The sequence below is a fragment of the Panthera pardus genome, unplaced genomic scaffold (genome assembly GCF_024362965.1).
Source record: "Panthera pardus isolate Hobbes unplaced genomic scaffold, ASM2436296v1 HiC_scaffold_4, whole genome shotgun sequence".
Taxonomy (NCBI): Eukaryota; Metazoa; Chordata; class Mammalia; order Carnivora; family Felidae; genus Panthera; species Panthera pardus.
Window position 1 is genome coordinate 8,124,649 of NW_026526969.1, and position 25,832 is coordinate 8,150,480.

General features: G+C 55.5%; 1 protein-coding gene across 3 annotated transcripts in view; it reads right to left on the reverse strand.

Annotated features, from left to right (window-relative positions):
* COL26A1 (collagen type XXVI alpha 1 chain) overlaps positions 1-25,832 on the reverse strand; it is a 164,421-nt gene that overhangs the window by 16,278 nt on the left and 122,311 nt on the right. For all 3 annotated transcript variants that reach the window (XM_019421592.2, XM_019421591.2, XM_019421590.2), the window contains exon 4: positions 4,170-4,231. In XM_019421592.2, the coding sequence (XP_019277137.1) occupies positions 4,170-4,231 (62 nt within the window). The remainder of the gene's footprint in view (positions 1-4,169; positions 4,232-25,832) is intronic.

The following is a 25,832-nucleotide window of genomic DNA, read 5'->3' on the forward strand; positions in this document are numbered from 1 at the left end:
CCCCGGGGAGGGAAGTGGGATGGTTTCTGCCCAGCCACTGAGTGTCGCTGGGAAGCTGACCAGCCACGGCCGAGGCTGGGGGCTCTGGGGCAGCGGAGGAGTTGGGGGTCAGTGACACGTGATGGGGAGCCCAGGGGCAGGAGCACGGGTGAAGGCAGGAGTGGGTGCCCTGGTTCCGGCCTGGCTCCCGGGACCGTGGGATCATCACCAGTCAGACAGGGACCCGGGAGAAGGTGGGTTTGGGGGGTGCAGGTGACCACACAGGGGGCCGGGCTGAACTGCAGTGTCTCTGGGGGACCTCAAGATGGACATACTTCCAGGGAGTCCTCAGGAGCAACAGGGGGCTGGGGGCAGCCAGGGTTCCTGGGAGGGCACCCTCCCTGGGCTCCTGGGATCAGGCCTACGTGTTCCCCTTCTCCAGCAGGGCTCTGGACCCACCCCCAGGGGACCTGCCACCTGCAGCCTCACCCCCTCCCAAAAGGCCCCCCTCACTTCTTTGTTGGGCACCTCCCATGCCTGGCCGTGGCCGGCCTTCTGGAGAAACCGATCCCACCCGGGCGGACGACCTCACCAGGGCAGGCAGCAGTGGGCATGGAGACCTGACCCGAGAAAACCAGAGTGCAGCCAGACTTGGAGGGCAGTGGCTCCGATGACATCATTGTGGCCTGGTTGACTGGCCGGGAGGCTGCCCTCCTGCACCGGGGACCGGCTAGCTCCGAGGCTTCTGACCGTCACACAGGGGAATCCTCTCGGGCTCCCTCCCACACCATGCGGCCCGTGGAGTCTAAACTGAGGGGGGGAGAGGAAGGAAGTCAGGAGACTTCTTCCTCCTGGCCTTCCACCCCACCAGGAAAAGAGGGTGGCAGGAGTCCCAGATCAGCTCCTAGGTCTGGACTTTCTGGGAACTCAGGCACCTGCAAGGAGTGAAGAGGGAGCAGACCTGATGGCTGCCGGACATGAGAGCCCCATATCGTGTACCTGTGGGTGTGCCCCACAGGACGAATCATGATCGGCCAGGTACTTATTTCCCCAACTCTCTTGCAACTAGGAGGTAGGCATACAGCCTGGTGACAGAAGAGCCCATTAGGGTGCTTTGCCTTATCCTCTACATCCTGCCTCTGAACATGGATCAGGATGCGATGCCTTGAGCTGCAGCAGCCACTTTGTAACCATGAGGCACTAACCATGAGGACAAAAGCCAATTCGCTTAGGAGGTGGAGGGGAAGGCTGTGAAAAGCTTGAGTTCTTAAGCCACCAAACCAATCCCAAGACCACCTACTGCTGGACTTCTTGTTGAACAAACAATAAATGTCTTTAAAGAATAACATGCCACTGGCTGGGTATCTGTTACGTATAGCTGAACACATCCCTCTGACACACCAAAGCAGGCTACCTGTCTGAAGGGGCAGCAGCCACAGTTTCTAGGCCTCTGGGTTGCCGCTCTCTTATGCCAGCCGTCTGGCTTCTGGCTCCCCATCTGGGCTTCGCCTGCCTGGCTCTCACTGGCCTGACCACAGCCACCGATCCTGCCCCATGTCGTCTCTGAGCCCAGCAGGCTCACCTGGCCTCAGCAGGGCTGTCCCGGCAGTGCGGCCAGCTTCCATCCCCCTCCCTCTCCGGGCCGCCACCTCTCAGGGCCCTCAGACCTGAGCTGATGAAGCACTCAGGGGCTCTGTTTCCCCAGGGGACACTCAGGCACGTAGCAGGCAGGTAAACAGCTAGAAGGTGACCCAGATAACGCACAGACACTGAGACCCGAATCGCCCATCCCTGAGCTGGGAATCCAGAAGGAGGGCGGTGGCAGCCGCCTCTTCGCGCTCCCCAGATGCCGACCACGTCCCCCTCTCGTCTCCAAAGTTCACCCCTTTTTACCCTCCCCCAGAGCAACCCGGTGAGGGTGGGGGGTGGGCGGGCCAGCGACTCCGATTTCCATTTCACAGGACAGCGGACGGAGGCCCGGAGCTGAGCAGGGACCCGGTGAGGCAGAGCCATTCCTGGGCAGGGACCCGACCCCCCCAAAACCAGGGTCTGCAGAGGGGTCACGACCCTCACCTCGGAGCCCCCTCATGGCCTGCTGCTGTGGCCGATCGAGGTGCCGGGCTGGGGCCAGGGCGGGCTGTCGGCCACTCTGCCAAACCACTCAGAGGCTTCAGGTGCTGGAAAATGTCCGTCAGGCCCGCTGGCTTGGGGACCCCTCCTCTTTTTAAAATCTCGGGGGCCAGACGTTCCCCCCGGGGTTTTCCCCAGCACCCCCACCCTCCCGGGGCTTCCCAGCCCCGGCCCGGCCCATGTGACAACATCTGTTCCCTGATGGCCTCCACCCCACCCCCACGGAGCCACTGACCCCAAGGAGGGTACAAGGTCCCCTAGTCCCGCCATGTCCAGGGGGCTGCCGGGGGACCCAGGGCTTGGGTACAAGGCGGGGGGCACTCGTGGCCTGGGCCTCTCATGCCATGTGCTCCGCACGGGTATCTCCCACACACCCGTGGCTGCATCTGTAAGATGGGGACAGCAAGACGGTGTCGCCAGCACAGACCCTCACATCTGTTCGGCACCCGACTGGTTCCAAGGCTGGGACCCCCCATCTTGGCGGCCCTTTAAAGGCTGGTACTTCAATCCACTGCACAGATGAGGCGCTGGGAGCCCGGGGAGAGTCACCCAGCTGCCGGCGACAGTCCCACTCATGTCTGACTCCGGGTGACGGTCATCCGCAGCCCCATCTCGCCGGGCAGGTGCCCCCACGGCCAGGCTTTCAGGGCAAGAGGCAGGGCCAGAGGGTGATGCGAGGGCTGTGTGTGCGTCTGTGTGTGTTCGCGTGTGTTTGTGCGTCTGCTGGGAAGACCTGCCAGGCAGGCTCTTCCGGGAGGGGCCCGACCTTTGGGCCCGCTCTGTGGCCCTGCCACACTCGGCCCGCCCCAGTGCTCTGTCCCCACCCTGGCCGCCCTCACACCCGCCTCCTACACCGGGACCCTCCTTCTTGGGCCGGGCCGCCCCGGCAGCCCCAGGCCCCAGGAGGCTCCTCAGATACGTGAAGGTACAGCAGCCTCAGCCCCCAGCAGTCACCCTGGGACAAAAAGGAGAATGGGGCTCGTCCCCAGTCTGGACCCGGCCGCGGCCCCCAGCTATGGCTTCTTCCTGCAGGCGCGGGAGACCCGAGACTCGCCCCTGGGGCTTTCTCGGGCCACAGGAACAATGCCAGCAGGCCGGTGAGGCAGGGGACATGAGGTGACGGTGGAGATAGCCCGGCAGAAGCGTCGGCAGCTGCCTCGTCCCCTGGCAGACTCTGTCCCAGGCACTGTCTCTCAGAGGGGCCAGATGGGACAGGGTCCCCCGGTGTCCACCCGGGGAACCCGCCTGTTGCCACACCTGGGCCTCACACGTCCTCCCTTCTCTTAGTCGCTACCTCTGTCTTGCCCCAGAGCTGCCTGGGGCTACTCCCAAATAAATTACCTTTTCCTCTTCTTTTCTTTCTTTTTTTCTTTTTAAAAGTGTATTTATTTACTTTGAGAGAGAGAGACAGAGAGCACAAGCAGGGGAGAGGCAGAGAGAAAGAGGCAGAGAGAGAATGTCAAGCAGGTTCCACACTGAGCACAGAGCCCGACGTGGGGCTCGATCCCACGAACCGGGAGACCGTGACCTGAGCCGAAATCGAGAGTCAGACACTTAACTCAATGAGCCACCCAGGCGCCCCTAAATTAACTCATTCTTTATTCAGTCCTTCTGCCCCTGGGGTGACCCGCTCCACCCCGACGTAGGCGGGGCGAGAGCTGGCTGGTGCCAGGCAGCTCCGCCCCCATAGGCTTGTCTGTGCCCAGACGTGTGCCAGACGGAGAGAGGAGGAGCCAGAACGGGGGGCAGCAGCCTCTGTGGGGACAGGGCTCCCTCCTTTTTCCACTGAGGGGTCGGCTTCTGGATATCTAGTCCCGCCAGCCACTGAGGCCCACACCCAGACCAGCCTGCTGTCCGGGACCAGATCTCTTGCTTTCCCTGCTCCCCTCCCCCACACCAGGAGCCAGCCCAGAGTAGACCACCCAGAACCGCTGAGACCCCAGCAGCACCCGACCCCTGGGACCAGGGTGCTCAGGGCCCGACTTTCCCCAGTCACATCCTGCAGGAACCTGATTCATAACCCTCGCACACACACCCGCCAGCTCCCCAGGCCGTCTGACCTTGGCCTCCAGCGTGGTTAGCCTCTCACTCATGTCGCTGAGCCGGGTACAGTTCATGCATTCTGAAAGAGAAGGGTGAGAATGGAGTGTAGACCCTGGGCTGAGAGCAGCCAGCCACCAGGATAGCCTCTGGGCAGGTGGGGAGCTCGCCGATCGGTTTGCCTGGCAAACTCTTACCCATCCTTCAGGGCCTTATCCTCAGCGCCCCCTCCTCCATGCAGCCTGTCTGATCTGGCTGTAAGAATAGAATGTGCAAAAGGGCGTCATGGGGGACAGTGATGCCAATCTGGGGTGGGGGCGGTGGTGGTCAGGGAGGACCTCCTGGAAGCAGCAGCATCTAAGGTGAGGCCTAAGGGTTGCACAATGACTGGCCAGGTGAGGAAAGAGGGCTGAGGTCTGCAGACAGGCAAGAAAAGAGAAGGGTCTGGCAGCAACCTGGCCGACCCTCTCCCCCCCACCCCACCTCTTCCCCCACCCACCCCACCCCCAGTCTGCAGCGGTAGGCTGGGCCCGAGGGGAGGAGGCCTGGCAGAAGGAGCTCTGGGCAGCGTCCTGAGGCCGGGGGCAGCTGTGGGAGGGGGTCAAAGTCAAGGTCAGGTTTGCATTTTTGAAAAACTCATTCTGGCAACAGAGTGTACAATGGGTGGGCGTGGGAGGGGCTGGAAGCCGGAAGGCCAATTAGGAGACCACTAACGGCTAACCCCCCAGGCACACATCTCCCTGGGCTATAATTACCTATTTATGTCTGTCTGCCCCAGGAACCGAGCTCTTTAAAGAGGAAATAGATGGTTCAAAGCTGTTCTCAAGAGCTTTTATGGCCCCAGAAATCAAGGGATGCCTAAATCTCTCGCTCGGTTCAAAGCCTGACCTTCCTGGAACCTCATTCAGGATGAACAGACACGCCGACGCACAAGAGGTTTGAGGGTAACTCATTAGGTCCCACTTGGTGTGCTGGGGCTGTCGGAGGCCCCGTGGCCACGGTGAGGCCTGAAGCTCACCGGCAGCGTCTGTACCTGCCCCCCACTGGTCTCCCTGTCCTTGGAGAGGCCCCCAACGTCATCTCTGAAAGCAGATCATCTCACTAATGTTCCTCGTTCAGTGGTGATTGCTCGGGAGGCATGTGGGGGACGGCCAGGGGTCTCAGGACCATGGTATGGGCTGTGTCCTCCCCAGGGGTGCCCGGCCTCAGGGCAAGGGGGGTTGACACTGGCGGTGTGCTCACCAGCCCTAGCTCGGTTTACAAGATGAATTATGTGGGCTCGGAGAGGCCCTGCTCACCCTCCTTCCCCTCCCCGGCTCCCCTGGGCTGGGCTCAGTCAGTGGTTTATAAGCATTTTTTAGGAACAGAACTCTTTTCTTCCCCCTCAATAAAACCGTGTAGGTAACCCTGATACCTAAAACAGATTAGAGACTGAGGTATAAACACTGAAACCTTCAAACAACTAGAAGAATGTACAGGTACGTGGCTGGGAGCGGGTAGGACTTCACGAAGGACCGGTGAGAGTCGGAGAGGTTTTCTGCTGAAACATGGGAGTTTTCTGCTGGACACCCCCCCCCCCATGCTTCCCCCTAGTTTCTCCAAGGAAAGGGTGGTGAAGAAACAAAAGGGTACAGGAGGCCTCGGTGGCTCAGTCGGTTAAGCGACCGACTCTTGATTTCGGCTCAGGTCATGATCTCACGGTTCCTGAGATCGAGCCCGGAGTCAGGCTCTGCACTCACAGCAGGGAGCCTGCTTGGGATTCTCTCTCTCCCTCTCTCCCTGCCTCTCCCCTGCTCATACTCTCTCTCTCTCTCTGTCTCTCTCTCAAAATAAATAAGTAAATTTAAAAAAGGAAGAAAGCAAGGAAAAGGTATAAACCACAAAGCTAAGAGAAGGGCAGGGGAGAATGCTCAGCGGATGATGCCAGTAAATGAAATGCAGCCAGGAGCCCAGGCCCACGTGGGAAGAGGGCGTCAGAGCCTCCAGGAGGCTGGAAGGCTGTCCTGGCTGGGTCGGTGTCAGGCAGGGGAGGTGAGGGGTCCTCTCTGGGGACAGGGACGGGTCTCAGAGGAAAAGCCACAGACGCCCCGGGTGAAATGGCAGGGTCCCCAGAAGCCCCCAGTCCGCAGGGCCAAACTGCACACACAGAGAGTGTGTGAAAGCCCTGGGGGCTTTCAACGCCTCCCTCCTGAAAACAGGCAGGGTTCCTGGGCCTTAAAAGAAGGCTTTAATGGAAAGACAGAGACCAAAACAAGAGGGTCCCCATCCGTCCACCCGCTAAGCTAATTCCACCTATCTACCCACCCCCCCACCCACCTGCCTTACCCCCCACCCGCCCCCCGCACCTCCCTAACCATTGCCTCCTCCCCCTGGGGCCCCTGTTAATACTGATGAGGTGGGTGGCCGGGGGGTACGAAGGAGGAGGCCTGCCCTCGGGGCAAAGGCCCGAGAACCTTCCCCAGCAGTCCTGTCTTGCCGGGCAGCAGGCACTGACTCTGGAGAGTGTGAAGAAGTGACTTTTCTGCCTGAGCCCCGGACCTCCTCCATGGCCAGGAGGGCCCCACCCCACCCTGGGGGCCGGTGGGAAGGGCAGGAGGCCTGACGGAAGCCAGAGAGCCATGAACTAGAGCCCCAGCCTGGCCCAGTGAACATTCCTGAGGCGTTTAGGGGTTTAGGGGCCGTGAGCACAGCATTTCCAGGGTCTGAGGCAACACAGGGGATTCTCTGCAGGGGGTAAGGTCTGTGGAGGGAGGCGCGAGCCTCAGGCTCTCACAGGAACCTATTTCTGGAAAGTGTGCTGGGCCCGGGCCCAGTTTGCTCTGGCACTGGGCACCCTGCTTGGCAGGTGAGGTGCGGCTTGGCCGCCAGCGGGCACGGGGGGTCCGGTTCCCCAGCCGCAGAGAGGCCCAGGAGGCCCAGCCAGCGGGGCAGGGGCGAGGCTGCCAGCTCGGCCTCCCGGTGCCACCTGCCTGGGCAGGCGCTGAGGCCTGGTGGGTTTTATGGTTCCCCTGGCATTCTGTCATCGGCAAGCAATTACGTTATGTTTGTTTCCACTTTTCTAACTATTCATGGGAGCAGTGGGAACACGGAGATAGCACTGAGGGTGCTGAGCGCCTCGGTGAGGGGACCAGGCCCTGTCCACTGGCCCTGGGCCTCGGCTGCCCCTCACTCAGATGAAAACTTTGACTTCCTGAGATTCCGAGAGTTGCCATGTTCCCAGCCCCCTTCCCAGCACACACAGGCCCACAAGCGCCCGGGGCCACCGCATATTCCTGGTGTCTGGGATGCAGGAAAGTGTGTCAGGAACTCCGATGCCAATATGTGGGCATCAGAAGTGTAGCTGTGCCAAACAAACCAGTCTGTGTGTGTGTGTGTGTGTGTGTGTGTGTGTGAGAGAGAGAGAGAGAGAGAGAATGAGAGGGACTCACTCCTTGGTGTGGTCAGTGGAAAGACTGTGGAAACTCACTGTGAGGCTGGAGAAGCCCTTATGTGACCTCTCCGCACCTCAGTTTTCTCATCCGTAAAAGGGGTTTGTATTGGATCAGCTCTAGGACTTCAGGATCCTGGACTCTTTGCTGCTGCCACCCGTGCCCTTGCCCTTGGGCTGTCACTGTCGGGCTCTGCCCACCCACTGCCAATCTACCTGGCACTTGCCTTCAGTCAGCACGGCTGGTGATGGCTCTGTATCCAGAATTCAGGACCCAGTTCCTGAGAGAAGCTGATTCCCCAGGCCAAGAGGACCCTTGCCAACCGCAGAAAAGTCTAGAGGCCGAGTGAGACCACTGTGAGGCTTGGGCCATAAGACCTTGACAGCGGGAGCCAGGGCACACGGGTGGTCCTGTCCCCAGACACCCAGCTCCCTCTGTGAGATGGATCCACAAGCAGGGGGCATGTGCAGGGTGGATGTCACCAGAAGGCCAACCCAAGCAGGCCCAGCTGGAAGAGATCCCTGAAATCCCCCTGGAGACATTGGACTCCAGCCAAAACTCCTAAGCCCAGTTAGGAGAAGAAAGCTCCCAGGAGGTCAATGGGGTCAGATGCTGTGGGGACAGAGGGTGGAGCTGGCCAGGTGTATTCACAGGGGACCATAGGAACACAGAGGTCCTAAGTGGCCTCAGTTTCCCCAATGTGACAAGAGCTGGGCTGGGCCCAGCACAGAAAGGACTGGCACCTTTCTATCTTACTACATATCCGGTCGGCCCTGATCTACCCAAGAGTTCAGCCTTGGGTCACACGTTCTTTTAGTGCCTCCCTCCTCCCCATTGGAGCCTTGAAGGGTGTGAAGGACATTCCTCTACTGGTGAGACTTTGGTCACCTCACTCTCTGCTGGAAACTGCTATGGGGGGGGGGGAGGGGAGAAATCTTGTCTTGACTAGGTCCTGGTTTCTTTCGCCTTTTCATTCACTACCACACCCCCAGCCAGGCCGTGCACCCATCAGGCCACGCCCTCTCTGGGTAGGCCACACCCCTCCAGCTAGGCCCCTCCAACCAGAGAGAAGAGGTGGATGTGCAGTGACTTTGGGCCCTGTGCAAACTCCTGCAGTAAAGCCCATAAGAAGATGGATTTGTCCACCTGTGGGGTTCAGCTCCCGGTGTGTGACTATTAAATATGCACAGAGAGCCTCTAATGCAAAAGACAAAGACCAAAACAATAAACAAGAAAAAAGAAAACTCAGAAAACAGAGACAATGAGTGGACAGAAAAAAACTTCAAAAAACACAGCAAAATTCCAATATCCTTAGAGAGATATGAGAAGATACCACATCCCCGAAACAACAGGAAGTTATTTACAAAGAACCTTCAAAACACAAAAATGCATCTGTAGAAATGGAAAAAAAAATAACTGATGTAAAATATTCAGTGAAAGGATTAGGAGATAAGGAGATTTTCTTTTTTTTTTTTTTCTTTTTAACGTTTTTTATTTATTTTTGAGACAGAGAGAGACAGAGCATGAACGGGGGAGGGGCAGAGAGAGAGGGAGACACAGAATCGGAAGCAGGCTCCAGGCTCTGAGCCATCAGCCCAGAGCCTGACGTGGGGCTCGAACTCATGAACCGCGAGATCGTGACCTGAGCTGAAGTCGGACGCCCAACTGACTGAGCCACCCAGGCGCCCCAAGGAGATTTTCTAGAAAGTTGCAAAACAAGGGCTATGAAAGATGGAGAGAAGAGATAAGAAAATTAGAGGATCAATCCAGAAGGTCTAACAACTAACTGGAGGTTCTAGAGGAAGAAAATGGAGAGAAAAGTAAAAGACATGATCCCAAAAGATCACCTAAAACTGACTGATATAAACTTTCAAATTGAAAGAACATGTGAAATGCCAGATTAAAAAAAAAAAAAAAAAAACCCAACTCTTACCAAAAAGCACATTGTCACAAAAGCTCAGAATCCCAGAAAGAAAATTTTAAAAGCTTCCAAGACAAAATGAGGCCTCCAGGAAATGTCCAGAATCAATATGGCATTGGACTTCTGGACAGTAACAGCAGAAGCTGGGAGATAGGGGTATTCTTTTCAGAGAGTACAGTTTCTGGCTAAGATTCTATACCCAGCTCAACTATCCCTCAGGTTTTGAGAGTAAAATGAAGCATGTGTAGACATGCATGGCCTCAAAACATTGACACTCTGTGTACCTCTTCTCAGAAAGGTGCTGAAGGATGTACTGCACCAAAACAGAGTAAGCTAGAGAAAAGAAGTCACAAAACGGGGATACCAAAGGCAAGGAGTTCAACAACAAAGGGACATGAGATGGGAAATAAAGGCATGTCACCTGGTGACAGCAAATAGCACAACCTGACCACATTAGACCAGGAGACAGAGGGCTTATAGAAAAGGAAGAGCCCCTGATGCATGTGAGCATGAGGGAGAATTAAACTTCTTTTGGAAAATTTGGGGTGAATTAGTGACATGCCAAGGGATATATCTATGGCATGGCTTAGAAAACTAGGCAAACAAACAAAAAAAATGAATCACTAACTCCAGGAAAAAAGTCTAAAGGAAGGAGATGCAGCTTGGTATAGTACCTGAGATCAGCTGTGAATATTACTTCCTTTGTTATACAATGCTAGTCATTGTCTACTGATCTAACCCAAAGTGTGGTACAATTACTTGGGAGGAGGAGGAAAAGACACAGAGGATGGGTCAGAGATGAAAAAAAAAAGCACCAGAATCTCCCACAGGACAGAATCAACAGAGAACCTCTAAGTTTAAAAACCGACAGAAGTAACAATATGTAAATGTCAGTTAGCCTATGGAGGTAAGGCCTCCTACCCCCAAAAAGCTGGACTATAGGGGGAAAAAATGGGAGGTGAGGAGGGGTATAGGGGACTGCTCTTTTTTTAACGTTTTATTTATTTTGAGAGAGAAAGAAAGAGAGAGAGCACAAGCAAGGGAGGGGCAGAGAGAGAGAGGGAGACAGGATCCAAAGCAGGCTTCAGGCTCTGAGCTGTCAGCACAGAGCCTGACGCGGGGCTCAAACTCACAAACTGTGAGATCATGACCTGGGCTGAAGTCAGACACTTAACCATCTGAGCTACCCAGGTGCCCCGGGACTGCTCTTTTTTAACTGTAAGCCTCGAAGGACACCTGCCTTTTTAAAACAATATACATACTTAATACACATACTATAATTCAAATGTTAACTGGGTAAGAACATGGCACATGATCACGATGGTATGTAAAAAAATGACAACATTGGATCTGTTTTCTGCTTATAATCACATAAAAGATGGACGGCCAAGAAATGGAACCTGGGAAAATAATAACAGTTACAGTGGCAGGATTATGGGTGAGTTTTGCCCATGTTTTTGGAAATTTTCCCATTGATGTTCTATGGTTTGGGCTCAGTTTCCTGATCTAACAGCAAGACCAATCATCCTGACCTCATGAGGGCTCCCATGTAGGGTAAGAGAACTGAGCCGGAGAGCGGTGCCCGCGCTGCCCCAGGCCCTCTGTCCTAGGCCCGGAGATGCACAGCCAGCTTCCAACAGTGGCTCCCAGGGACTGATTGCATCTGGGTCGCTGGCTTTTCCACCTTCACCAGCTCTGAGCCCCTGGCTTGGCGACCTCTCCCTCTGGGGCCGCTACCAGGTGGGGCCAGTGACCTCTGGGTCTGCTCTGCACGAGGCCAGCTCTCGTTCCACATGTTAGCAAGCACATAGTAGGCTTTTAATAAACACCCGTGGAATAAATGACACAGAGAGCCCTTGGGGGCCATTTGTTTGTAGCTCTTAGTGTTCTGAACGGAGCGGGAGCAGATGCTGAGAATCATTTACAGGCAGAGAGACCTAGGCCTAGATCGTGGCTTCATGGCAGAGGAGACACTTTTGGCCCCCAAGGATCCTCCCTCGGTTCCCTGGGGAAGGTTCCCGCATTAGGAGAAGCCATTTGCACGTGTCTTGACTGTGAAGAAGTTAGAGACCTGGCTCCACCGTTAAGCCAACACCTTTGCAAAGTCATTGGACCTCGGCACCTGTTTCCTCCTCGGTAAAATGGGCAAGATCGTCTCTCCCTGACCCACTGATCCACCCCTGAGAATCGCCATGGGCCTCAGAAGAGATGGCCTTGAACACATGCCACAAAGTCTAGTAGGGGAATGGCCTGGAAGCTCATATATCTGGTCTGAGCACGACTAGATCCCCCCACACCATGGGCCCTTAGGATTAGCGGCTTGAAACTTACTGGCTGAGGGCAGATGGAGGCCTGGGGTGGTGCATTTTATGTGTCAACCTGACAAGACTCTTGTGCCGTTGCTTGGCCAAACACTAGTGTAGATGTTGCTGTGAGGTATTTGGCAGATGTGTTTAACATCTACAATCAGGTGACTTTAAGTAAAAGAGGTTACCTTGGATAACATGGGTGGGCCTCATCCAATCAGTTGAAGGCCATAAAAGCAAAAAGTGAGGTTTCCCAGAGAAGAAGGAATTTTGCCTCAAGACTACAGCAGCAAACCCTTATCTGAGTTTTCACGGGGTGTTGGCCTGTCTTAAAAATTTCAAACTTGCCAACCCCTATAATTGCATAAGCCAACTCCTTAATATAGATGATAGATTATAGATCTAAAGAGATACATATATAGCTATATAGATACACACACACACACACACACACACACACGTCCTACTGATTGTTTCTCTGGAGAATGCAACTGATTCAAGGTGCAACCTGCAGACAAGTCCTAAACAGACTCATCAACCAGGAAAGAATCTTCTGGACTTTTAAGAGTGTTCCATGATTCAGCTCCAGCTGCCTGACAGACATTGTTGTCAGATTCAGCAAATAGAAACACAATAATGTATCTGGCAGCCTTACTTAGTATTTTGTCTTTCTACAGACACACCGAGGTCTCTGTGATAAGGACCCAGGGACAAGTGGCCTCTCCTCCAAAGCTCTCTGGACACATAAGCAACCACTGTCCATCTGTGTGCCTCTCCTATGCGAGGCAGGGCCAACCCCAGCCAGGGGACATCAAGAGGGCTTCCTAAGGAGGTGGCCCTGAGCCCTGACTACTACTGGTGAGACAAGCAGTTCTTGCTCTGGGTCTGGCCCTGGACTAAGCCTTTTAAACCCATTTTTTTTCTGTGGGAGCCTCTCACCAACCCTGAGGCAGGCACTAGATTGCTATCCCCATTTTGCAGATGGGAAAAGTGAGACAAATTTGAGCTGGGCTGGGTGTTGGAGAGCTCTCAGCCCCCAACTCCTCACCTTTCCAAGGTCCCGCCTGGCCTTCCGCCAGCCAAAACCGACCTCCTACAGATCCCTGGCTTCGGCTCCTGTAACAGGTAGGAATCTAATTTGCCACGAGGGTAGGAGATGGGGGTCAGGAGTGGAGGGAACAAGCCAGCTGCAGGCTGGAGCTCCTGAGTCTACCAAGGGTTCCCAGGGTGCTCTGAGGTCAGCCCCGGGGGGAACAGAGAGGCCCCGGTAGGACCTGAGCCTAGGAAATCACCTTTCCAAGTTAACTTCTGGAGAGCCGCTTAGCCAGGTAATCACAGACACATTGGATTTCTCTAAGCCACATACCCCAAAAGGAAGGGCGGAGAGGGCGAGGCCAGGCGGAAGGGGAGACCCGCCCTGTGCTTCCTCTATTCCTTCCCAACACATGCCAGAATAATGAGCCCCATCAGGGGCCAGGAAGCCTGCTGGTCGGCCAGGGCTGTGGCTGCATGCCAGACCCAGCCCTGGGGCTCACGGACAGGACAGAATAATTAAATTCCGTCCTTTTGTATATGAGGGATCACACAGAAGGCAACATTTTTCAGGAACTTCTGCCAAGACTTTTATTGAAGAGTAATTGAGTTCCTTTTTGGAGACAGGCAGCCTCACATGGGTGTCTTCATGGTAGAAAGACAAATCCCCAAAGGGCCAACTGCACCGAAGCTTCTCAGAGCACAATGGTAACCAGTCACCTCCTCCCCATGGGCACCCACGTTAGCAGCCCCTGGACTGCAGAACTTTCTGGCAATGTTCAGAATCACCCCATGGGCAAAAGGGACAATGCTGGTGAGTGAAACTGATTCACCAGTGTTTACCAGGCACCTACTGGCTGAGAGAAAGAAATGCCCGGGCATAGTGCCCTCCATTTGCGACTGAAAAGGATGAGATTCAGAGAGGTTCAGCAATGTGCTCAAGGTCACACAGCTTGTCAGTTAAAGACCAAAATTAGAACCCAGGGCTTCCCTTCTCTTGAGGCCATGGTGGGCTGGGCTATGTGCCCCGGCTGGGCCAGCAACTCTCAATGGATGTGCAGACAGTGCCTGGACCATGGCTAAGCATGGACAAAGTCTGTGACTTTTGTACCTCACCATGGCCCTAGAGACTTTGCTGACCAGGCTGGGCAAATCTGTCTTCCATTCTCTCTACCTCCACATCCAGCCCAGAATTCAAGGACAGTGGGTCTTGACCTTGAACCATGTGGACCATGGCTGACCACACCCTAGAGCATCTTCCCCCCAACAAAATCTGAGGAGGAATGATTAGAATTATTAAGTTATTTTAGCAAGGTCACTGGAATAAAAAGACAGTTTACAAAAATCAACCCTATTTCTATCTACTGGCAATAAACACACAGAAAGTGAAACTTTAAAATGATAATGTTCACCAAAATATCATGCAGTTATCAAATTATCTAGAAATAAATCTACTGAAAACTCCAGAACATCACTGAGAAATTAAAGAACTAAAGAAGTGGAAAGATATACTATGTTCATGGATCGGAAGACCTAGTATTGTGAAGATGTTCATTCTCCCCAGTTGATCTACAGAGCCAATGCAATCCCATTCAAAATATCAGAAGGCTGTGTGTGTGTATGTTAGGAAACTGGCAGGTGAATTCTGACATGCATATGAAAACACAAAGGTCCAAGAAAAGCCAGGGCAATCTGGAAGAAATAGAACAAAAGGGGAAGACTTAAACTTCTTTAAATTGAGACCTTTATTTCTTTTTTTAAGTTTATTTATTTTGAGAGAGAGACAGAGTATATGTGTGTGTGTGTGGGGGGGGGGGGTGGGCAGAAAGAGAGGGAGAGAGAGAGAGAATCCCAAGTACAGTACCACAGAGAAAGTCTAGAGTTTTCAATAAAGAGTGCTGGGTCAAGTGGAAAAGAAAAATAAAAGATCAGACCCCTAGCCCACACCACACGTGAAAGTCGATTACAGATGTAGCGTAGGTCTAAATGCAAAAGGTAAAACACAACTCTTAAAGGCTACTACCTTTGTGACCCCGGAACAGACACAGAATTCTTCAACCGGCCACAAAAACCACTAGCATTAAAGAAGACCTTGACAAAGTGCACTGCATTAAAATTAAGAACGTATTGGGGCACTCGGGTGGCTCAGTAGGTTCTCTCTCAAAAATAAGCGAACATTAAAAAAAAAAACCTTAAAAATCTATTTGCGTCAGAAGGGAATGAACAGGCCTATCACCGAGTAGAAGAGGATTCTAGGAAAACACATATACGCAAAGTAAGGTATCCAAATGGCCAAAAATCATAGGCACAGGGGCTCAACTCATTAGCCACACGAGGACATGCAGATTCGACCACACTGGAGCACTCCCACACGCCCACCAGAATGGCTAAAATCAAAAAAGACTAATGATGCCAAGTATACAGAGCATGGGAGCCACTGGAATGCTTACCACTGGAGTGTCCATGGTATCCCCACTTGGAAAAAAAAACCACCTGGCAGTTTCTAACAAGGCTGAGTAGAAGCGATTCCGTCCCTAGATACGTATCCAACAAAATGAATACTTTCACCAAACGACACGTGTAAGAACGTTCCCCGTGGCGTCGCGCATACAACCCCAAGTTATAAATAGCCCAAATTCCATCAGTGAACGTCTGGGTCAATTGAATGTTCACCAAATGGGACGCTAACGGTGCTGAGTGAGCACAAACCACGTGCAGCCGTGTGGGCGGACCTCCCCAAGATCATGCTGGGTGAAAAACGACGACCCCTAAGAGCACGTCGTGTGATCCCTTGTATCTAGAGTTCCAACACGGGCGGAGAGCTCTGAGCGTGGCATTCAGGTCAGCGGTTACCTTGGGGGGAGGACGGTGATGGGAAGAGGCAGTGGGAGGGCCTCTGAGGTGATGAAAATGTCCTCTTTCTGGATGTGGGTGCTGGGGCACGGGAGCGGTCAGTTTTCGAAAAACCTGCCAAGCTGTTCCGCTCATCCTAAACCACCCATCTGGCACGTCACCCTCCGACGCTTCTCCCTGCCCTGGGGACAAACCCCACCCGTGTGGGCTCTTGCCACTGGGTAGGGGGTGCAGGGAGGGGCAAAGGCGGGGACCAAGCCACGTGTCCCCCACCCAAAGGCAGACACGTGAGAACACGCACGTGGGTACAGTATGCGTGTGGACACGGTCAGGTCCAAGGGCAGGGCAGTCTACAGGGAGCGTCTCTGGGCATGCACATTCGCGTGCACACTGTGTGTCTGTCTGTCTGTCTGGTCCTGTGCTGATGCAGGGTGGAAGCCTGGAAGCGTTCTCCATTTACACAGAGCCCTGTGGTTTACAAAGCTCTTTTACACCTTTGGCCTCACCTGGTACCTGTGGGGCCAGTGAGGAACCACAATCCACGGTCCCGACCTGTACAAAGCGCAGCTCAGAGAGGGGAGGAGGCTTCCCCAGGTCACACAGAGCTGCGACAAAAACCCCAGTGTCCCCAGGGGAAGGCCAGGGACCTCCCCCTAGCAAAAGAAACCCAGTGAGCACAAGAGGCTGCAGGAGGAAGGGTGCAGGCCCCTGTCAGCAGCCCGCCAGCTACGGAGGCCAGGGGTCTGTCCCTGCTCTGTAAGCCTGGCCTCTGATGGACCGGAAGTGGGGTCTGCTCTGTGTGTCCTCAGGCAGGGCACTCCGCTTCCCCTGGGTCATTCCCTGAGGCAGTAAATGTAACTGGAGCCAGAAGGCACGGGGGCTGGGTGTCACCTTTCCCCTCCTCTCGGGCAAAGGAGCCAGGCTTTGCTTCCTGCCAGCAGATGGACCCTGTCATGGGGGTTCGTCTCAGGCTGCTGTGGTGAAATGTGATCCCCTGTGAAGCCTCCCGTGCTCTGGAGAGGTCGCCTGACCGCAGGGTGGGATTCGGGCATCCCGGACTCCGGGAGAGGAGCAGGGGTCCTGGGCCATCTCGGCTCATCCGCTCCCTGTCAGGGGCCCTCAGCTTCCCTCCACGATAAGCCTAGACAATAGTCCCTGCCCTGTGTGGCGGCCGGTCCAGACCTTTGTCCCTGGCCTGTGGAGAGTGGTCTCCAGAGGTGTGAGAGGTGACAAAGCTGCCCGAAGCCCTAAAGGCAGGGGCGGGAACCGGATCGCAGGGGCTCCAAAGCCTGTGTACTTTTTCTTTAAAGACGTCCGGCTTCCAGGGCACCAGGGGGTCTCAGTCGGTTAAGAGTCTGATTTCAGCTCAAGTCATGATCTCGCTGTTCCCGAGTTCGAGCCCCTCGCTGGGCTCTGTGCTGACAGCTCAGAGCCTGGAGCCTGCTTTGGAGTCTGTGTCTCCCTCTCTCTCTGCTCCTCCCCTGCTCTCTCTCTTGCTCTCTCTCTCTCTCTCTCGAAAACAAGCATTAAAAAAGATAAAAATTAAATAAAAATAAACACGTCCACCTTCTGATCCCTTCGGTCACCTTGGAAACCTCACACGCAAAGGAGTCACAAATGTAACATCAGTGACAGCGCCCCAGCAAGGGGCACGGGCTTTGGTGCCTGGACCCTGCCATGGCTGTGTCACCTGCCAGACAGGTTCCCGGAGGAGAGGATAAGCACCTGTCCGGACAGGTGAGTGGTGGCAAATTTGCTGGGTTCATCGGCACTATTCCATACGGGCTGAGGAGTGAATCCCTTCAGCCTGGCATGGCTGGGGGACGTCCGTCCCCAGAAATCGATGGCGTGGGTGGGTGTGGAGGGGCCAGAATCCTGCAGGATAAGGTACTTGATGGCCCTCGGGTGGGGTCCCCGAAGCCGGGGTGGGGAGCCAGTCTCTGCAGCCTTTGGGGGGAGCAAGAAGGTGGGGGGGGGGGGTCATCCCCGGGGTACGTTCTATCTTTCAGAGTCAGTGAGGCTCGTGTTGTTAATCCGAGGTTACCGTTTGAAGCGTCTTACTCCTTTTCCCTCATCCAGAAACAGATCGTAAATATCTCCAGGGTCTCATGCAGCTGGTGGGCGGCGTTGCCTGGGCCTGAAAGATGATACCAAGCACAGGCGAGGGAGACGAGCTCTGCGATTGCGGGCCCGTTTGGGCACGTGGAGTTGGTACGGCCATGGCTGTGTGTCACCGGGAGAGTCCCTTTTAACAGGGCTCCAAGCCGAAGGTCAAGGTTCAAGGGCCACAAAGCAAAACTGGCCACAAAGCTGGCTGAGGGGGGAGTGGAGTGGGCGGGGGCCTCCAGACCACGGGAGATGTCACCTGACTCTGCCCAGGGGCTTCTGAACCCCAGGGGGCGGTAAGGAGCACCCTCAACCTGGAGCCCCGGTGGGGCTTCTCCCCCCCTTCCGCAGTGGCCAAGACTCAGGAGGACACAGACAAGGGGTCCGTAAGACAGCAAGAAGGCGTGGAGTCTCTTTGGTCATCAGGGCTTCTGGAGGGAAACGAGAGCAGAGTTTTAAGAACTGGTGGCAGAGTCCTTGGTCTGTCCCCAGGTGGTGGGACTGGAGGGGGCAGTGAACAGGGGAGGAGCCCCCAGCAAAAAGGGAGGACACACGGGGGTGGGGGCAACACCTGAACAGGCCCCTCCCCTCTCGGGGTCCCTCCTCCTCCAAAGGCAAGGGGAAGGCCCGAGGTGGCTCAGCTTTAATTCAGGGTTCGGTTGGCCTCCAGGAAAGGCCTGGGCCTCCTCACGGGGCCACCTGCCTCACGACGGTTGTTCAGGGGAGCCGGGAGGTGAGCACGGGGCGTTTCCTGTGGCCAAATCCCAGGCTGGAGGGACCACAGGCCTGACGTCGTGTTGGAGAAGGGCTCTGAGCAGTTTTCAACTGCTTTTTAACAGGGAGAAGTCTCTTTCCTACACACCCAACTTCTTCTGGGACCCTGAGAGATAACAAATCAAAGAGAAGCCACTCTGCCTGTCGGGGTTGGGGGTACAGAATCAGCTACCTCCTGCCCCTGGGCTCAGGGTGGGCAAGAGCTGGAAAGGTCCTGGAGTTCCCGCTCCCAGTTCTCAGATGCTCGGGGAGCTGCAGGGGATGAGGCCTGTCCCCCGTTGAGCTGGGGTGTGGCACCCACACAGAAGCCGGCAGCATCTGGGGCTTGGCCCGCCCCCTCCCTGCATGCCTGTCCCTCAGGGGCCACCACCCACTGGTCAGCTGGCCAGGAGTAGGTCTGGCTGGACCCCTGGCTCACCTGGCCTCTGGTCGAGACCCAGGGAGGATGGAGAAGGAGTCAGTAGATGACCAGACTCCTGGCTCTCAGGGTCAAACCGATCACCTGTCCCAGCCGGAGGGGGTTGCCATGGCAACCTGGATAAGGCCCCTCCCCTTTGCTGAGGATGGTTCAATTGCCTCTATCTTCCAGCCTGGAGGATCACTCAGATACCATCTGGTTCTTTCTTAGAGACACTTTCCCTCCTCACCACCGGCCCAGTAGTTTAAAGGACACTTGAAGAATACGCAGGCATTTGTACGGGATTTACAGGGGTTGCCTAAGAGCTTAAGGCTTCCTCATCTCTCTGGACCCTGCCACCCAAGAAGCTGTGTGACCTTGGGGAAGTTACTGAACCCTCTGAACTCCAGTTACCTTGCCCAGCAGAGGAGGATAATCAAAGCCACCTCCAAGGGCCCTGAACCGGTTAGAGAGAAAACAGAATTAGCACAGAGTGCAGGTCTGAGAAAGGGCAGTGTTACTTGTGTTCCTGTTACAAAGCAAATCTCCCATACAACTGCAAAGACCAAAGGATCTTAGACTTATCTTACCCAGCCCTTTCTTTAAGCCGATTAGAATACAGGTCCGGGGTAGTTAAGCGGCTCATGACCACGGTCACACAGTCAAGGTAGTGGCCAACCCCTGAGCTGAAACCCAGTTCTGAGTATGCATCGCTCTCTAGGGATGGGTATTTCATTAATCCTCAGTCATTTACACCATAGTAAGAATGAGTCGGTACATTACCACTGGAAGCACAACACTTTACAAAGCACTCTCCCATTCCCCTCTCCTGCCAGGAGAGCCTAAAAAGAAAATAATATTGTCCCCACAATTAAGAAGGGGCAAGAGACTGTCCAACCCAGAAAGATGGAAGGTGGCCTGGGACCCAGAAATGCAATCTTCCTCGGTCAGCAGCTCCATGTGGGTACAGGTTCAAGGAAGGAGACAAGAAGCCCTCTGCTCAGGCACAGACTGCAGCTATTGGATCGGGGCTCCTGTTGGCCACGTTTTCCAGCACCCAGACGCCAGTCTGCAGCAGCCGGGGAAGCTTCTGCTCCATCAACAGGGCTGGCGTCCACACTGGTCCTACCCCAGGCTTCTAGGAGCCCAGCTGGACTCACCAAGTGGTAGATGGGAGAAGCCTCAGACCGGAAACAAAGCCATTGCAGGGGATGCAGGAGACAGTCGGAGGCAGGCCTCAGAGTCTGAAGTGCCTGTTCATGTTCTCGGCCCATTTCTCTATCGGATTATTCTTTTCCATACGGATCCACGGAAGCTCTTTCCATAGTTCCGATACCAATCCGTCGTCAGTTTCACACGGTTTATACCTCCTCCCTGTCTGTGGCCTGTGGTTTTGCTCTGGTGATGCTGCCTTCTGTCACACAGAAGGTCATTCCTCTATTTGCCTTTTATTCCTTTAATTCAAGGCATTGGGGTGAAGCCTGGTGGCTGCCTCCAGGCAATAACTTATTGTCAAGTTGGCTAACACGCAGTGTATACAGCGTGCTCTTGGTTTGGGGGGTAGATTCCCATGATTCATCGCTTCCATACAACACCCAGTGCTCATCCCAGCAGGTGCCCTCCTCGATGCCCATCCCCCAGTCTCCCCTCTCCCCCACCCCCCATCCACCCTCAGTTTGTTCTCTGTCTTTAAGAGTCTCTTAGCTTTGCCTCCCTCCCTCTCTGTTTGTATCTATTTTTTCCCCAGTCCCTTCCCCCATGGTCTCCGGTTATGTTTCTCAAGTTCCACGTATGAGCCCATTCACGAGTTTAAAGGGACCCTTCTAATGACTCAGGCTAGTGCGATGTTGGCCGTGTAACTCGCAGCTGGGATCTGTGTGACCGGAGCTCCCTTTCCTGCCCGGCTTGCCAGGACTTCTCAGCACTGACGGGTGTCACACTGGAGCTTCTCAACTGCTGACGAGCTGAATTACAGGAGGAGATTTTCTAAACTCTGCTTGGCCGTGATCGATTACTTCCCCGCCCCCCCCCCCCGCCCCAATCCCACACTGCTGAATTTGAATAGTTAATCTTTCCCTGTTGGATTTCTTACTTGAGCCATTTTTAGCTCCAACTCGGAACCAGCTTTGTGGCCACGGAGGTAGGGTAAGTTTCAGTCCTGAGCCTGTGGGAGGCAGAGGCCCAAGACTGATTTCTCGGGCTCATTTCTCCCCACTCAGAGTCCAGACAGACAAGCTTCCTTGCAGCCTCCGGGAGCAAGGGGTGAGCTTTTCTTGTCTCCCCTTTTACTAAGTCTCAGATCTGAAGTGTCTACAACACGGGAGCCCCCAGCCCCACCCCCGTACTGGCTCAGATGTAAACCTTGGTCCCAGGTTCCCGAAACCCACGTCCCCACCCCACCGCACCTGCCACGGTGACCCAGCATTAATCGCAGAACTATCTGCTTCCTTAGGTGACCTGAGCTCCCGGAGCTTGGGGAGGGGGCAGTGCCTGGACGGGTCCTGCGGGACCCAACTCTTGGTCCCTCCCTCACCCCCTGCTCTCTTCCTGTTAGACCGCCGGCTGATCCAGGTACTGGGTAGGATACCCGGTACTTAACGTGCTGGTACTTTCGTAGTGATCTAGCCTTGAGAGGTCATCTGTGCCTAGATTATGAAGAGATTCCCGGTGTGCGATGTCTCACCGTGGGTTCACACCCAAGCGCTCCTGATCCTTGGCCATGGCCAAATCCCTTGGGCCCAAAGTTCTTTACATAGCATACGTATAGACGATATTTACATATATACACATATTCACAAAATACGGTGTGTGAGTATCCCTAAGGCTCTTGCCAGCTCTGACGTCCAAGCTCTGCACGATGAATCTGATGCTGGGATCACAAACTCACATGTGCGCGCGCGCGCGCACACACACACACACACACACACACACACACAGTCATCCCCCTCCCCATCATGGTAGTCGCTTAGCCTTCTCTATAGCACATTCTAGGCTGACATCTGACTCAAAAAGCCAAGAGGCGGAATGCTCCCCCTCGGGCCCCAGGGCCCGATGGCCTGTGAGAGTCAGTACCAGGTGGGCAGGAGCAAACAGCTACCAGCTCTGGGAGGCAGGCTTGAGACTGGATGTGAAGGGGGGGAAGACAGGCTTTCAGCATCAGCTCCTGATGGAAACTGCCCAGGTGAAAATGACCCTGGAAGATTCTGGGACACAGGATCCTTTCTAAGGAAAGTAAAGCTCTTACCACCGCCGAATATTTGGACCAGTAGATAGTAAATGACCTCACAGACATTCGACAAACACGGCTGAGCTCCCTGGCCAGCAAGCGCTGTCCCAGGCACTGGAGATTCAGGGAGTGAGGACACACAGCTCTTCATAGCTCCACGCCCCAGGCGAGACAGCCCGCAAGACCATTGCAACAGCAAGCCAAAGGAGCCAAGGGCTGGGGCAAGTGATTCAAGGAGGGCTTCCCGAGGGTGGTGGAACCAGTATATAAACAAGGCAGAGTTACTGGCATGGAAAAGTGGCACTTGGGTGGTTTTCAAACCTTCCCAAGTTTTAAACGTTCCCCAGATGATGCTGGGAGCCCGGGCTCCAGCTCAGGTCTGTCTGGGCTCTGCCAGTGGCCCAGCGACCCGTCCCCGGCCACGACATCCCTTTCCCAGCAACTGGGGCTGGTCTGTACTCCCGGGAGGCCTCTGAGAGCTGTGCCCGCGGGTCGTCCCTCGGCGAACAGTGAAGCCAAGCCCCAGCTTATCTGGATATAGCCAGTGGCCCAGAGAGGGTAGGGATCTGCCTAAGAATACACAGCCAGTCAGGGAGAAAGCTAGCCCAGAGACCGGGGTGACATGAGTCCTAGAAAGTTCTCCACCGTACAGCCGTGTCAGCCTGGCTAGGGTTCCTCGGGCCATTGCCAGCTCCCTGACAGCAAGTCTCCCATCCACGGGACAACAGGCCCCCCATCCCTTGTGGTGTGAAATCCAAACTCCTAGACTCGTCCTTCGAGGCCCTCGGAGTATAGCCGCTGCATCCCCAGCCTGCCTCCCCGACCCCCACCCTTCCCACGTCCTCCCTCTGCACCGCACTCAGCGGCCTGTGGTTCCTGAAGCAGCTGTCATTCTTCCCTGACCCCCGCCCCTTCACACACCATCCCTGTGATGTGGGCCCTCTCATCTCCATCGACGGATGGGGAAACTGAGGCCCCCAAGGCCCCCTCCTGGCCAGGGTGAGTGGTAGCACCGCTGTGCGAGCCCAGGAGGACTCAGCTGACTCCTGCCGCTGCCCGGGATGCAGACCCCACAGGAGTGACCTTGCAGAAGAGGGGTCAGCCCATCGGTCAGTTCCACCGTTTTATGATTTCTCTCTGCTGGGTCAGAAACACTAATTACAACTGACACAGGGGGCTAGGCACACTGCGTATATTAATTCATTTTATCCCCCACAACAATGCTATGAAGTTGAGACCCATTTTCCAGCTAGGGAAACAGAGAACAAATAAGACGGCAAGCGGCTTGTCACAGAGCCAGTAAGATGGCTACGACCCAAAGTGCCTGATCAACTCAGACCCGAATCCAGATGGAGCAGGTTCAGGACACGATCATCCCCAGAAAGCCAGGTCAGTAACTGGGAATTGGCCCTGGGAGTTCGGTTTGCGGTCCTCACACTGAGCCCCCAGGAGTCCCGACCCTGAAACGGGGTCCAGCGCTACTGCCCGCCCCCCTGGTGGCCCCCCTATTCACCTAAGCGGGCTTCAGTTTTCCAAGTTGCAGGCTGCCGAATGCTTCCGGGGCCCAGAGAGGTCCCCGCTCACGGGGAGCCACCGGTTGTTCCCCGGGCTCAGACGGGACCCTCGTGAAAAGAAGGGGACGCTCCGTGCTCCTGAATCGCCTCATGTGGCCAGCTCAGGAGAGCCCCTGTGCTGCGGAGACGGGATGGCCACACACGTGCTCCCGGTTCCATCCTGCCCGCATCTGGGTCCCGCCTGGAGTGTCCGGGGAAGGGTCCGGGCCCGCCCCTCGGCAAGCCCTCTGCCCCCGGGGCCAGGCCAGCAGCCTTACTGTCAAGTTCACCAGCCTCAGTGAGGCGTCTCTGCTCTCAGTGTGGGTGGAGAACTGCACATTTGGGGCCCAGCAGCCAGGCTCCCGGGAATCCAGTAGGGTCCAGCTTGTTCACCAAAAACACACCCCCCCAAGGGGACAGTGACAGCATACGGAGCGTTATTCCCTCTGGCCCAGGACGGTCAGGACAGTGCTCCCCGAATCCTCATTTCATAGGCAGGGACACGGCACATAGAGACGGTCAGCCGACCCAGCAGTGAGGCAGGACCAGTGGGCTCCCCCTCCAGTTCCGGGGCTCTTTCTGCTCCAGGCTGGCCTCCTGCAGGAGCAAAAGAAGCCCCCAGAAGCCTCCAGAGGGCGGGTTCAGAAGCCCATGGCATGTGTGCCCACGTGCGAGCGTGCGTTCTCACGCGTGCGCGTGTCGATGCGGCGCAGTCCCGTGGGCTCGTGCGTGTGCGTGTTTTTGTGTGCGTTTTGCTCATGTGGGTCTTGTGTGCAGGAGCGTGGGTTGTGTCACGTGGGTCTGTGCGTGAGGGGAAGGGAAGAGGCTGCTGTGTGTGCCCACCCCGCCCCCCACCTCCATCAGGGTCGAGCAATGAACACGGAAGGGCCAGGGGCCCAGCCCGGCAGTTCGGGGTCCCAGCGGAACACGAGGGTGCTTAGCACCACTTGTTTATAAGGAAACTGCAGCCCCCAGCCTGGGACACGACACGGGGGCCGTGGGCTTGATCAAAGGCTGCAGAACCCGGGCCAAGTGCAGACTCAGGGAGCGACCAAAGCATCTTCGCTTTCTATGTGAAAAGGCAGGCAAAGCTGTTTACCTCGATCGAAGATAAGGAAACAGACTCCCGCGCCTCCCAGGGAGAGGCTTCCGTCCCTAACGTCCACCCTGGAAGGGCTGCGTCCCTGAGCTCTTGGAGGCCCGGCATCCAGAGCCCAGCTGGGGCTCAGGCGGCTCCGAGAGAGGCAGACCCTCCGTGGCTGGGGCCCTGGGGGCCCATCAAGGGAGGGGTCGTCAGTCTGACCCGTCCTGGGCAGTGCACAAGGCCTGCTGGCGGGCCAGCATCAGCTCGGCCTCCGTTGCCATGAACGTGGGGCATCTGAGGCTGGCGGGAAAGAGGAGAGGAGGGGAGGCCCTCCTGAGAGCCTGCTAAGGGGCCTGCTATTTATTCTCAGAAGGGCAGAAGCTGGTGAACAATTTCACAAAGGGAATGAGAAGCAAAAGTGGCTTCACCGCAAAGCTTACGATTCTAGAACCTTCCTTCCCAAGGGCTCCTTCGAGGCCGCGACAGAAACCTGGGCCATGCATTCACGTGCTCAGGGGTTTCCATAAACATAAAGTTTTCTACGTATTCTTTTTTCTTTAAAAGCCCCTCAAGTTGTATAAGCCTCAGAGCCTGGGAACCTGGAAATGCCCCCAGATAATGAGGTCAGACTTGGTTGCCCATTTCTCTTGGCTACACAGTAGGCTCTTGGCGTGCACCGGGTGTCCTGAGAAGCTTCCTGATGAAGAGAGAACTGCCCCTTCCCTTTGGGAAAACCTTTCCCGGCCCTGCGTTTAGGGTACCAAATGCCGAGGGCATTTCCTATAGAGAAGTAAGGTTCCTGCTGTGGCTGATGACCGTGACATCTCCCACCTGAGCCCGTGGGTCGGGGGTGGTGGCAGGAGGCCGGTGACAGAGCTGGGGCCTCGGGAGACCAATGGCATCTAATATTCAGTCTGACATCATCTGGCTGCGATTCCCAGAGACTAAAATTAGGCAGAGGAAATTTAGGATGTTGCTTACAGATTTCCAAAAACAACAGGGG